This window comes from Phalaenopsis equestris, unplaced genomic scaffold (genome assembly GCF_001263595.1).
Source record: "Phalaenopsis equestris unplaced genomic scaffold, ASM126359v1 Scaffold000438, whole genome shotgun sequence".
Lineage (NCBI taxonomy): Eukaryota > Viridiplantae > Streptophyta > Magnoliopsida > Asparagales > Orchidaceae > Phalaenopsis > Phalaenopsis equestris.
Genome location: NW_018164879.1, coordinates 244271 through 258767, shown reverse-complemented (window position 1 = coordinate 258767; position 14497 = coordinate 244271). Strand labels below are relative to the sequence as shown.

The window sequence follows — 14497 nt, the reverse complement described above, 5'->3', positions numbered from 1 at the left end:
TCACTTCGCTACGCTAAAGCTCGATTCAAAGTGCCAAAGTTAATTTGCAGGTTTTTTAATGCAATTTTTAATTTTTTAATAATTGCATCAAACTATTAGAGATTGTTTAAAATTTTAATTTTCAGATTCAACCTCAGTGTTTGTTTTCAAGTTAAGTATTGTATCACATTTTTTTTTATTATATTTTAACTTTACGATGAGCTTTATATTTTATTATTGTTAATGAATGTTCTTATTCATTTATAGTCTTATTTAACCTATCAGCGCTTTGGTTAAGAAAAATGTTGTTTTTGCATATTTTGTATCAACATACTTTGAAAAATAGAGTCAAGCATATGGAGTGATTTATACATTGGTAAATTCAAATAAATATTGATGTGAGTGAGAGTATGCTGATATGTTAGGATGTTATCCATTACTATTTGAATATAAGGAACCATGCCTTGATGAGTTTCTTGAGGAATTACCTTCACTTGTGGATACACAATATGCCTTTAATTTGATACTTGATCATTTTTTAGCTTGCCACACTATAAAATGAATCTAATTGAAATATTTAACATATAAGAAATAAGTAGAAAAAATTTCTTAAGGATTTTTAAAAAAAAAAACTGAGTTATAATGTGGATCTTGCACTACTTACATCTAGGGTTGTAAACGAGCCGAGCTTGAGCGAGTTCAGGCTTGGCTCGTGTTCGGCTCGTTCGAAATAGCTCGTGTTCGAAATCGGCTCGTGTTCGAAATCGGCTCGTGTTCGAAATTGGCTCGTGAACAGTGTGTTCGTGTTTGGCTCGATTTAAATATTCGTGTTCGTGTTCGACTCGTGTTCGGCTCGAAATTGGCTCCGAAAAATTAAATTTAAAAAAATAGATGTAAAGTGTGAGATTCGAACATGGACCAAATGTATACAAAAGAAAGCACTAACCACATTACCACACGAGAAGTTATGATTTAAATTTAGATATAAATATATATAATATATTATTATATAAATAATATATGTAATATATTACTATATAAATAATTATGTATTTTTTTAATTTCGAGCTAAAACGAGCCAAACATGAGCGAATAAAGAGTTTTTCATGTTCGGCTTGTTTATAATTCGAGCTTTAAAAACTTGTTCATGTTCGACTCGTTTACTTTACGAACGAGCCGAACACGAGCTACTTAACGAGTCGAACACGAGCTGTTTGCGGACAACGGACTTTTTTGACATCCCCACTTACATCTATGAATAATAATTAGAGGATGTGGGTGGATATTCGAGTGGTTAATAAGTTTATTATTAAAAATTGATTTTCTTATGTAAGTGACGAAGTATATTGGATATGATGGTTAGAGCTTTTTTTTGGTTAAACGATTGATTTGTAGAATGATTATTATCAAGTTGGAATGGTAGACGGTGATGAATAGAATACCATTAACATAAAGATGATATGCATGGATAGGTAGTAAAGCCTTTTAAATTGAGATACATGCAAAGCACTTTTATTAGAACTATGAGCTATGTTTTTGGCCTTTCACTGAAAAATTGATGAATATATTCTAATTTATAGTAACAATAGATAGAATCAATCCTTTTGTACACCTCTTAGGAGTGCTTGAAAAATTATAATCCAAGTTGTTATACTTGAATTGGAACATATGCTACTTTTTTTCTTCATCTATCATATTGTTGGAATATATTGTGAGCTGATAAAGTTGAGACATATAAATTTATGTAGTGTTGACCACAAAAGATGAATAATAAAAAAAATACAGTAACTACTCCCGCCAAATGATAGAGGAACTCCTCGCTCTCCTTTGGTTTTCACATACAACAACTAAAATCGGGCCCTCACTCCACTTTAGTAGGGATATCACAAGAAACCGAAGAATCTAGCCCTCTCGTTTCCCTCCCAACTTTATCGCATCTCACACATAGATGCATAAAACTTCGTATTCGCATGAAATTAGCCTTGCTTCTATATTGGCTTGCCTCCCTACCCCTTTTCGGTCGTTTTCTTGTGATACAGTCTCGATTAGGGCAAGCAAGGAAAGCAACGATTGGATCGAAACGAGCAAAGAACTCTGGAACTCTCTTCTTTCTCTCCGTTTGCTCTCGGGAAAAGCAATGATTGGATCGAAAAGCTAACAACAGGATTCCTGCATATGGAGACTTCTAAAACTCTCTATTCTTCTTCGTACTGCACGCACAACCATTGTTTCCCTAGCCCTTGTCGGTCGTCTTTGTTGTTCATGTTCGAACTGAAGCCTTTGCCACAACTTGCTTTCTATTTCACACGCAAGAAAGCTGCTTTTCCGCTCCATTCGCACATCGAAGCAGTACACAATCCTTCTCCGTTCGAGCAAAATCGCAACTCCACTTCAACTCTTATTCGCAAAATCTCTCATTGAAGCTTCTACTCTTCTTGTTCACCTGCATCACTCAAGATACACTCACGACTAGGACTGGTTGGGAAGACATCAGTGGGATCGCTGCATACAGTGACCTTCAATACTCCCATCTTTCTCTCATGTGCATCTCCATTGCAATACAATTACGACTAAAGCCAATAGGAAGAGCAATTATGGGACTATAGCATACAAAGTATTCTAAAATTCCCATTTTTCTTGCCTCCATGTGCTTACGCGATCTCTGGAGACACTATTGATTTCTTTTGGCTATCCTATGTTTACCAGTACATAGGCCAAACTTGAGAGGAACTTCAGCCTTGCATTGCTTCTTCAAACCCATGTCCCCAATTTTTTATGTTTTGTCATCACTCGAGTAAGCCGAAATCCCTAATCACTAAAAAACCTTTTCTTCGATCACATTTCACTGTCATTGTCGCTACCTCACAAGCAAAGGAATAAATGCAGGAAAATGTGCTTGCATTATTTTCATACAGGATAATCAGAGGCCTACTCGTATCTTATAGACTGATAGATTAGAAGATTCTCTATGGCTGTGATGTCTTATGAGATTGACCAACATGTCTTTTAGACAACTGAGCAGACCAGACATCTGATACAACTCTCTAAGCAGCGATGACGCCTTGAGGTTGCCAAAAATTATGGTGATCTTGTACTTGCAAATGCTTTTAAAAAACTAAATTATTTGGACTTTGAATTGGTGTAAAAATTGAAATAAAGGGAAACATAAATTGTGAATTAGAAGTCTAAAATTCGATTTTATTTGAAAGTGATTAAATTAAAAATTGAGCTTTAATGCAAATAAATCTTTATGTGACCCAACATGACAAACTTTTTTTTGACTTTAACTTATTAAAAACTAATATCATATCGAGTGTATCATCATATTCACAGTCAACATAATCTCATACTAGTAAAAATGTGACCCAAGTTCCTTTTCCATGTGATTTTGATGTCAAATGACACCATAAAGTATCAGTTACGATTAAATCACTCTAATCGAGTGATTGCCTCCAAATGATATTTTTATATTATGGTCATGGTCTTAACTTGCATATTTCCTGAATGTTTTTTACTCTTTAATTTGTGAATTATAATGGTTCATTTGATTGACACAAAATTTTCTATCAGGTGAAGTGGAATTAAATTTATCCCCATAGATAAACTTTCACTTCGGATTTATTATTGCCCCTTGGATGACGCAGCCTATGGTTGCAACCGAGAATCTTTTAGTAGGTTGGGTCGATTATCTTCTTTGAATAAGTCAATTAGAGACCATGACGTTCCAGGTCAATGGAACTATGAGATTTTGATTGGGTTCGTCCTCATTTCCCCAACTATTTGCTTTAAGTTAAAGGTGATAAATTGATCAATCTAAATACCTAACTGCACCTACTATACGTTGAATATTCAGTGCTAAATGACTAGCCATAATTGAAAGTGATTTCCTGTTATTAGAAGGGGTAATTGACCGTAAGGGGCTTGCGTCTATGAGAAACCTTGAACCCCATATCAAAAAATCTACAAAATGCGGGTTAAATCTCTGCATAGTTTCTTATCTACAATCTAATTTGAGTTTTAAAAATTTAGCTTGTAATATCAATCTCAAAGATCTCAATAACGTGAGAGTCCGGGGCATTAAATTTTCAAAGCTCAAGTTTTTGACTACTCTGTTGGGGAAGAGTTCTTTTTCTTTCTTTGGTCAGTCATTTCTTTGCTATAATATCAGCTTAAAATTGACAAAATATAAATAAAAACTGAAATTACTTTCATATATTGCAATCACTTGAAGCTCGAGTAAATTTTTACTAGTGAGCATCAGCATATGTATAATGGATTTCAATTCATGAATCTATTGTTGAAAGGTTTCAATAGAAAAATAAATTGTCTAGTGAGCATTGACTCTTAGATCTTACGGTTTGTTTAGGGCAGCTGTAGATTCTTGATAATCTACTGATAAACTGTTGGTTAGTTGGTGATCCGGATAAGCTGATTGTCTGTTTGGTTTTTACGTTTGAAAACAACTGATTTACAGCTGTTTCTGGATAAATGATCATTCTATCGTAACGTTGTTTACGACAGAACTGATATAGTTATAATAAATCTGCTAATATTTTCTATTAATTTTTTAGTGCAATCATAATTTATTAATTTTGACTTAATATTATTTCAAATGCTTTAATAAATCTATTATTTTTTATGAAAAATCTTTGTAGTTTATTTCTTTTAATTAAAAAGTTATTAGTTTATCAATCAAAGGAATTTACTCACAAGAAATAATATCCTGGATAAATAATATATAGTAAATCAAATTAACTTATTATGCTGAATAAATTCTATGTAGTAAATTAAATTATCTGTTTGATTACTAATTTTTAAAATTTATATCATCATTATTTTTCAAAAGGTAAAATATGCGTTATCATTCATAAATAAGGTGGTAGGTATGTAAAAATTAAAATTAAGGTGTTAGATATGTAAAAATATAGAAATTGAGTTCTATGTATGCAAATCTTCCAAGAAAAATGTTAGCATAATTATCAAAATAATAAACAATGAACATATATTTTTTTTTATTAGAAGTAAACATTTTTAGCATAAAATTAATTTCCCAATAATACTACTGCTAAACAACTCGAATAACACCGGCTCAGGCAAAAGGTTCCAATAACATCGCTTAACTCACCAATAACACCAATAAAATCGCGCGAATAATACCGCAATAACAACTGAATACTGCCCCAAATAACACGGCAAAATACCACGAATCAACGGCTGTCAAAAGACGCGATAACACTGCGATTAACACCGCAAATAACATCAGACGCGGGGAGAGCAGAGTCGTAAACAATTTTCTCTGAACGCGGGACACGGGGTCGAACTCGTGGGCGACGTGTAATACGAAAGAAAATCAGCTTATCCCGCAACACAACGAAGACATAGAAAACAAACACCAATGTTGAATTTTTGAAAACGCCCCGTAGCTATTCCGTTGCGCCAAACAGACCCTTAATCTATGAATGTATTATCGAAATGTCACAGTAAAAAGAGAAATATTGTCCGTTGAGCATTGGAATGTGATATTTGAATTTCAAATTTAAATATCTTAAAGAGTTCTCTTGTTCTCTAAAGATAAGAATATTCTCTCTTAGGGAATCACATTATTCATAGCTACTGTGCCACTCGATGGTGTAGAGATTCTCATTGTTGACACTAATATATTTGTTTATAGCTACATCAAAATAGTTTAGTATGTTGAGATACCAGTTATGAAGAAAAACATAATGGTGCAGAAGATTTTATTGGTGTTTGTGAATATAACAATCAGCATATTGAACTTCTTGCATCAAGAAGATATGATGTTGCAGCTTCTTCATCAAACAGAAAACTATCTAGAAGGTAAAAGAGAACAAAAAATATTGAACTTAGAGCTCAACAACTATTGCTTGAGCAATTGCTCGTTCAATAAGCTCCAGTTTTAGAAGTGAGTATTCATACTCGCAACTTATTGAAAAACCTAAAATCAGTTAAAATAAATAGCTCTAGTTGTGACATTGAACAATTATTTTTGGGCTAAACAACATTAAATGTCCTTCATGCTAAAAATAAGTAGCTTGAATTTTGTTTGCTAAAGCGCATAAGATTTTTGAAGTTGTCAAAGAAAGAGGCTTAATTAAGAGAATGTGTAAGAAAAAACTTCTGGTGATTGAAACCAACAAAGCTCCAATCAGGAAGTTGTTATCTTCCATCGATAGCTTAAGATTCATGAATTTGAATTGATTAGAGAAGGATTTCGTGTGACATTTGATTTATGCTTTTAGAAATCCACAGTTAATAAGATCATTAAAAGATTAATTATGGTGAATGCTCATAGATGAATCCCTAATGGTTGACGCCTTGGAGAGCCTGCCAAGAAATCCCATTGTCAGCAAACTGCAACCCCACAAGTAGAGGGATTATCAAATTCATGCTAGTAAGATATAAATATGATCATTCCTTGCTCCCTATTATATCAAAAGCAATTGGATAGAGATGTATCTTTAATCCTCATGGGTTGTAGGATTATCGAATTCATGCTGACAACAATATTTTAGCGAAGGGAACATCAAACCTAAAGTTGATAGAAAATTTGAATCTAATTTGAAAGGTCTTCTATCATTAAGAAGGCATATAGGGAGGAACTTGCTAACTCAATGACCTAAATAGTCAACAATCACTATCGCCAATTAATGATCAATATTCAAAGAGACATTAATGTACTAGTCAAAGTTATTATTTATTTTTTTTTCAGGAAAATAAAAATATATGTTCTATTCCAGCACAAGTGTAATACTTCATTGGAAATTCTCTTATGATATAATAACACATTTTTAAGTTATCAAGAAGTTCTCCTTGCAAGACAAAGGACATCTTTTTTAATTATTTAAGTTGACACCGTGCTTTAAAGTGAAATCTCCAAAAAAATCCGAGCAGCGCTTGAAATTTTTTCGCACATTATCAATCATCTAGGTCGACATCACGCTAAATGCTGATATCCTCTATCAAGTGTTGAAATCACCTCTTTGTCGGGGCAATCATTCGAGATGACATTGAGATCGAAGTTAGAAGTTTATCATCTAGGTTGACATTAGGCTCATGGACGAGATCCCTCGATGCATTATAAACCTAAGTCATTCTTTTTTGCTAGATGAGAAACAAACATTTCAAAAATTCTTAAACATTCAAGCTAACATCATGCCCAAAGCTGAGACTATTGAGTGCTTCGAATATTGACATCCTTTCTTTATCAGACATGGGGCCTATTCTTTTGGGTAAATATCAAGTTCAAGGCTGAGATTCTTTAGCAAAAAGTATCGACACATGCCTAACATCGAGATCTTTTTCCATTTAGGTTGACATCATGTTCATGGCCGAGATCTCCAAATAACTCAAATGTCATCGTGCTTTATGTCAAGATCCCTGAGAGGATGTTCATGTTGTCAATGATAAAGTTGTTTTCAGTTTGACAATACTTAATGTCTTTCCCCAAATAACTCAAGCGGGTCCTGAAGGTTGGACTCAACAAGCTCAAATATGACTTAATCGCTGACATCTCTCCTCACTCAACAAGTCATAAAAATGATCGTAGTGAGATAGCCCCCATTTTATCCATTTAATGACAATAGGTGTTTTACATATCGTATCCGACTTGATGAGTTAAGTTATCGAGTATTGGGATTCTCTCAACTGGTTGATAAACCAGAACAAAACCAAAGAGATGATCATTGCCTAAGAAATAATCAAGCCGAGCATGTTGTCATGAAGTTGAAATGTTAATTTTTTTCAACTTCGCGCTTTAAGCTGAGATCCCCATATATATTTAGCTAGCACTAAAATTTTCATTGCTATCAAGATCGGGGGCTATTTTATTTGAATCAACCTAGAACCTCAACGTTTAGATCTCTCAATATGTTTATCCTATTATTTGGGTTGACATTGAGCTTCAAGTTGTGATCCCTAAATATATTTTGTATTTTATCATTTGGTTTAACATCGTATCCGATGTGAGATCCTCAATTCAATTTTTAACACAGTAGTGTTAAAACTATACTCAAGTAATTGAGTAGAAATGTACCTCTCTTCAAGCAAATTATAGCCAATGTAATTTCAAAATTCAAAGATTCATCTCTCAAAATTCTCATAATCTTGGAAGTCAATTGAGATAATATTGAGCTTGTGAACTTCAATTTGTCAAGTTAAAGAAGCGCAAGAATGTTTACAACTTAAGTTTAGGACTCAAGCAAGTCCTAAAGGTCGAACTCAACAAGCCTAATATGACCGAGTCGTCGATAGTTTCCTTCACTCAATAAGCTATAAAAAAAATCGTAGTCAAGAAGCTCTAGTTTTATCCATTTAATGATAACAGCCATCATACTGAAGTTTATCCAATCGGATAAGCCAAATGATCCAAATTTTGAGGCTTTCTGAACTGATTGAATAAGACAACTAAATAGATAATTATCGATTAAACCCCATAGATGGAGGGGTTATCAAATTCATGTTAGTAGGATATGACTTTGATTATGCTTCACACCCTAGTAAGTTGAGAATAATCGAATGATAAATATCTTCATCCCTATGGGAAGATGGATCATCAAATGTAAGCTGGTAGGAGTTGATTTCTGTTCTTCCTCAGTCTCCCTTACAAATTATTAGGCAATCCCCATTGGAAGAGGAATCATCAAATGCGAGCTAGCAGAAGTCAACTCCAAATATTTCTCTACCCTACAAGTTGTTTGGTAGCCTAAAAAGAAGTTCAAGTCTTTCAAAGAGAGCGTAAGTCTGAGCTGATTTTAGAAGGGTTTTTTTTTGAAACTCTTGTAATGCAAGAATTCATAGTTTTTAAATTTATTTTGGGTTGACATCATATTTCAATGTTGAGATCCCCAAATGTATTTTATCAGACAATGTTCTCTTTTTGAGATTGATAACAAATTTAGGGCTAAGATACCCAATGACAAGTGTCGAAATCATGCTTAATGCTAAGATCCCTAAATATGATGCCAAAATTTCTTTTTATAAAGCAAAGAATTTTTGGGTAGACATCGTGCTTGAATGCTAAAATCCCTAAATATTTATCTAAAAGTTTCGTTATCATGCAAAATATATGCATAATAAAATTTAGAAGGCAAAATTTTTTTTCTTTTACTAACTAAGATTTTGAGGGTACAACTGAAAAGACTTTGAGATTTGTATGCTTTTAATAAGTTATGTTGAAAATATGCAACTTCTATGATAGCTCAAGTCTGAGACTTAAATGGGTCAAAATTGTGGGACTTAGCTAACTTGAATATGACCGAGGTTCGGACAGTTCTCTTCGCTCAACATGTCATAAAAACAACTGTTGTGAAGGAGTAAATTCTTCTTACTCAAGATGTCATAAAAACAGCATAATAGAAGAACGGCTATCTTGTTAGTCTGATGACGTGGGTTATCTAGTTCCCAAATCCATTCAATTTAATTTGTTATAGTGATCCAAATCCAGGAGACTCTCAATGGATTGACAAATTTGTAACTGAATCGCTTACAAATCAGAATAATTATAATCATGATTCAATTTTGTAATTAAAATTTACAAAGCACGAGGCAAAGGCTATCCCAATTTTCTTCTGACAAATTATAGCTATGAAGTATGCTCTAAAATTTTGACACTGAGGTTGAATTTTATGATGGTTAAAGGCATTATCTCAATAATTTGGAATCGGCTCTGAATTTTTATCATGGAATCATCTCTAACTCTCTGTTCAATGCCACTTGGAGTTTTGAAAATGAGAAAGAACTCTGGAATTACAGACATTAAGGAAATTTTAACCACATATTTAACTGATCAAAGCAATTAATTATGCTCTAAAATTTTGAGTTCTGCTTTCAAATTTTATGTTGCTTAAATAGGAAACAAAAACTCTTTTCTCGAACAATAATTACTTCTATCGAATTAACAGTGACACATCTTGCTGTCCTTGGCATTGCCACCGGTTTCTTTTCGCCTCATCTTCAACTCGATCGTAAATGAGCAGAATTTGAGCAAAATGTCGTAATTGTGAAAGAAATCGAGCTTAGGTCTTACTCTCGGCTCAATAAGCAATCAAGTAGAACAACGGTTGAGCTCGTTCTTGTTTTACTGTGAACTTCCTCCTTGAATGATAAAATTGTTATTTGCAGTCCTTTGGCAATCCATTCTACTTTAACTTAGCAATCTATTTCTCTTTTTTTTTTTTAGGAGGCTTTTGGTGCTGTTTATAAAGGATATCGCGATGTGCTATCTACAATGGTCAATGGGTATTTTTCTAGCTTTTTTTTTTTTTTTAACGTGCTTCTTTGAGAAAATTTATTTTGAGTCTCTGTGCTATACTAATTTTTTTTGTATTTTTACTTATATTTTTTCAGTGAAAAGGGTGTAGCTGAATTTTTCGGAGGAATGTTTTGTGCTGTCATAACTGTGAAGTAATTGCTTATCTGCATTTAATTTCTTTTGGAAATAAATTATGTATCGAGATGTTATGTTTTAATTCGTATACGCATAGTAAAATAAAGGAAAAAATATTAGGTCAGGACTCTGGATGTATCCGGAGTTCAAGAGTGGAACGCCACGTGTCAAGTGGGCTCCACAAATTTTAACACTTATCAATCTCAATGTATGCCTCACTTGACACGTGGCGCCCCACTATTGAACTCCGGATGTAATATTTGCTCAAAATAAAAGGGCATCTTATGTATATTTGTCAGTTTATAGCTTATTCTGAAAGCAACTTCTGAATCTCCTAGCTTTGATTAAACTTTTCCTGGAGCGTCCAGAGTCCGGATGTAATATTTGCTCAAAATAAAGAGGCATCCGGATGTAATATTTGCTCAAAATAAAGAGGCATGTTATGTATATTTGTCAGTTTATAGCTTATTCTGAAAGCAAACTCTGAATCTCCTAGCTTTGATTAAACTTTTCCTGATGGAGATTTTCAATGCAGATCCAGGATTGTGTCAGCTGCGCTGTTAAGGGTGTTTGGTAATCATGTTGCAGAACTTCCTCTTGCTGCTACAGCCAAAGAAAGGCGAGGAGAGGTGAGGCCTCTTTTTTGCTAAACTTACCATCAGTCATCAGTTTTATTTATATATATTAACATATTATAATACTAACACTTAAAAACAACATATTATTAAATACATTAATTAGCTCTAAAAAGCATTTGATATTTTATTTATGATATTTTAACATATTCCATAAATCCTAAATTATTTTAAAAAATTAAATATAAAAATTTAAGGTAAGTACTTAATAAATTATATAATGTCAATTTCTCACTAAATAATTTTAAACTCAAATAATATTATCATTATCTATGTAATATATTTTTATAATAAATTAAACTGATGTGTAAAAATTTTTATAACTGATATTAATATAATAATATTATTTTAATTATCTTTTCACTTCAGTTTATGTTATAAAAATATTATTCTAGAGTTTTATAACATTGTTAATTTTAGTATAATTTAATTTCAAGTATATTTTTAATTTAATAATATTTTTTATAATAATTTTAAAAGATTTAATTAAATCAAGAGAATAATAAAAACATTATCTCACTGCATAAATGAATGATGGAACATTAGTGAAAAAAGTTTCTAAATTGTATGAAATGGAACATTCTGCAGGGTTTCTTCAAAATCTTACTTCTGAAAATTGAAGAGATGCTGAGTTTCATGAAGGTGGAGAAGCTGATACTTCCAGCTGATATTCACAGCCTTCCTATGTGGGTGGAAAATTTTGGATTTATTAATATGAGTATAGAAGAGGTAAATTAAATTTAATATATATATATATATATATGTTATTTATTTATTTAGATATAATATTGACATTTTAATTGATTTTTATGCAGATTAGAGAGTATCAAATGGAACATAGGATAATGATGTTTGAAAATACCAGTATGTTGCAGAAGGCAGTCCTTCAGTCTTAGAACTAGGAAAGAGGTGGGTTTGCATTTGATTAGTTTGGATGATTTGATTTATAAAATCAATTGAATCAATTAAATTTGAGTGTATGGAGTTATTAAAAAGAAAGGTTTGCATATCACATAGTTCTTAGTTCTTTTGTATTTGGATGTCTAACATTTAAATTTTACGTATATACTATTTTATTTATAAATGAAAATAAATATTTTAATTTTTTTTTAAATTAAAATATTGATATTTTTGATGTGATATGAAAATTTGGGGCGGTATAATTGTAGAAAGTAAAATTTTGGTTGTTAGATATATGGATGCATAAGAATTGAGTGGTATGCATGTAAATATTCATATCCAAAAGAAGTCCTTCCTTTCTTCTCTTGAACTCTCATTCTTATTTTCTTAATTTTTTTTTCTTTTTGTGCTTGTATGTATGTATGCATGACAATATACTATATAAATTTGGATTTGAGATCGAGAAAACAATTGAAATTCATTAAAGAAAATGCTAAAATGGTATTTTTGTTGGTTTTAAATAAATTTTTCCCCCCCAATGAGTTCACTCTTATTAGCATTTTTCATGTTGTTTCGTATGCTAGAAGATATTTTTTTTATTAATTTTAAAAAAAATTATTATTGAAATTTTGGTATGGAAAATTAAACATATTTGAAGTTTGATTCAATTTTATTTATTATGGTATATACAATTTTACTACTTTTCTTCATTAGATAATTTTTTAGCAAAATTATGCATAACTTTGAGTCATCAACAAATTTGTATCTAATATGGATCTCGATATATTTTTTTAAAAATAAATATTTTAAATTCAAATTTGAGACCGTCTAGGTATGATTTTGACAAATTTATAGACAAGTCGACAATCATTGCAATACAAACCCAATGAAGTCAAAATAGGTTTGATCCGGTTCCAACAAAGCCTAAATAAAGTTGTTGAAGCATAATTTGAAGTTTTTGGTTCTCAGTTCTATAGTCAAATGAACTTCAAATTTGAAGTGTTTATAGTTGAGTCAAGCACCTTAACAAAAGGAATCCAATGACCCTAAAATCACTAACTCCGAGGTCAAAAAGACACTCAAATTCTTAAAAAACTACTATGATGAATGAAGATTTAACATAGATCGTTTGATCAGGTGGTTAAGTTATTCACCAAAAGATCCCCAAAAGCTTATTAAGAGGCCCCCTCTCATCACCTGGGGAGAAGACAAAAAAAGAGGATGGGAAGTAGAATTCCAAAATATTTTATGGAGAAAAGTCTCGATGAGTAACCATAAACCTCTTAAGCCGCTATCCACTGCCAACCACTAGCCTCTGTAGCCACTGGCCAACCCCCACCCACCGAACACTCACCATCGACAAACACTACTTATAATCGTTATAGTTTGACCATGATCATTGTTGAATTTCCTAATACTTGTATTTTTTGAAAAGCATAATTTTTATTGTAAATATATTAACCTATTCTCTCATTATGATAGAAGGGTGTAACATTGTACTTAAATACATATAGTAGATTACATTGACTTGACTAAGCATTGTGGTTTCTTCCCTTCCATGGTTTTTCAATGTAAGAAATCTCGGTGTTTCCTCCTGCTAATTTTCTCTTATATGTGTGTGTGCGTTAGGTTTTCGTGCAACACTAAGACGATAAATTATAACTCTACCACAGTGAGTTTTTTCGACCCAATAATTTGATGTCTTCATTGGGAAACAAAGTCCCGTTTATATAAGTCTAAACTTCTTCAATGACTAACAAACATAATACATGAGCTTATCACTCTAATAGTCATCATTCCAAAGCGCAATCTCGAAGTATGGGATGCCAAGCCTCGTCTTTGTTTTCCAAAAATATACATCATCTAGTTGGGGAAGGAACTTTCTTTGCACCTCTTGAAGACAGTGTACAAAAAATGTAGGAATCTCAAAAAGAGATCCTTTAACTTTTACATAAGGATCAATAACCAATGAAAATGCATACTTAAGGGTAAAAATTATTTCAAAATCCACTAATTCAATGTATACACTTAACACCCCTCCACACACTAATATTCCTCCTCAGAAAGCTGACCTTCTAGAAGATTTTAGCTATACACATTCATTTTATGTAGTGAAGCCTACCAGCAAACCACCAAGTATCGAGAACTTTGTTTACCCTCATGTAACCTGTGAAGAGTTACACCATCTAGTGCAAGAGTTCCCTCTAAGGGATAAAAGTTATTTCTGTACTCTGCATAGTTCTCAACTCTTCTTCTTTGACTGAGATTGTCCCTGAACACCATATTCAAAAGGGATCAAGCTTCCAAGCGTTGATTCTATGATGAGTTGTCTAACTCACATGAACACATTAATTATTATAGAGCCATTATGCACATGCAACATGCTTTTTATATGCTTCTTTGTCAAGCTTTTTTAGCTACTGTTAAAGGCCATTCACGTACTTGGTTTTATTCAATCCCAGGAGATCATTCATACATTTGATGAACTTACTAAATTATTTGTGGAGAAATTCATCGCAAATTGAAGGATTGTCAAAAACTCCTTAAATTCATCAAATCGAGCTAGAAGATTATTCTC

General features: G+C 32.3%; 1 protein-coding gene across 1 annotated transcript in view; it reads left to right on the top strand.

Annotated features, from left to right (window-relative positions):
* The window catches only part of LOC110027738 (increased DNA methylation 1-like), a 42366-nt gene extending 30340 nt beyond the window's left edge, over positions 1–12026 (top strand). The window contains exons 12-16 of the mRNA XM_020729277.1: positions 10178–10236; positions 10345–10401; positions 10920–11013; positions 11608–11748; positions 11835–12026. Of these exons, the coding sequence (XP_020584936.1) occupies positions 10178–10236; positions 10345–10401; positions 10920–11013; positions 11608–11748; positions 11835–11915 (432 nt within the window). The 3' untranslated portion in view covers positions 11916–12026. The remainder of the gene's footprint in view (positions 1–10177; positions 10237–10344; positions 10402–10919; positions 11014–11607; positions 11749–11834) is intronic.
* Positions 12027–14497: the final 2471 nt, after the last annotated feature.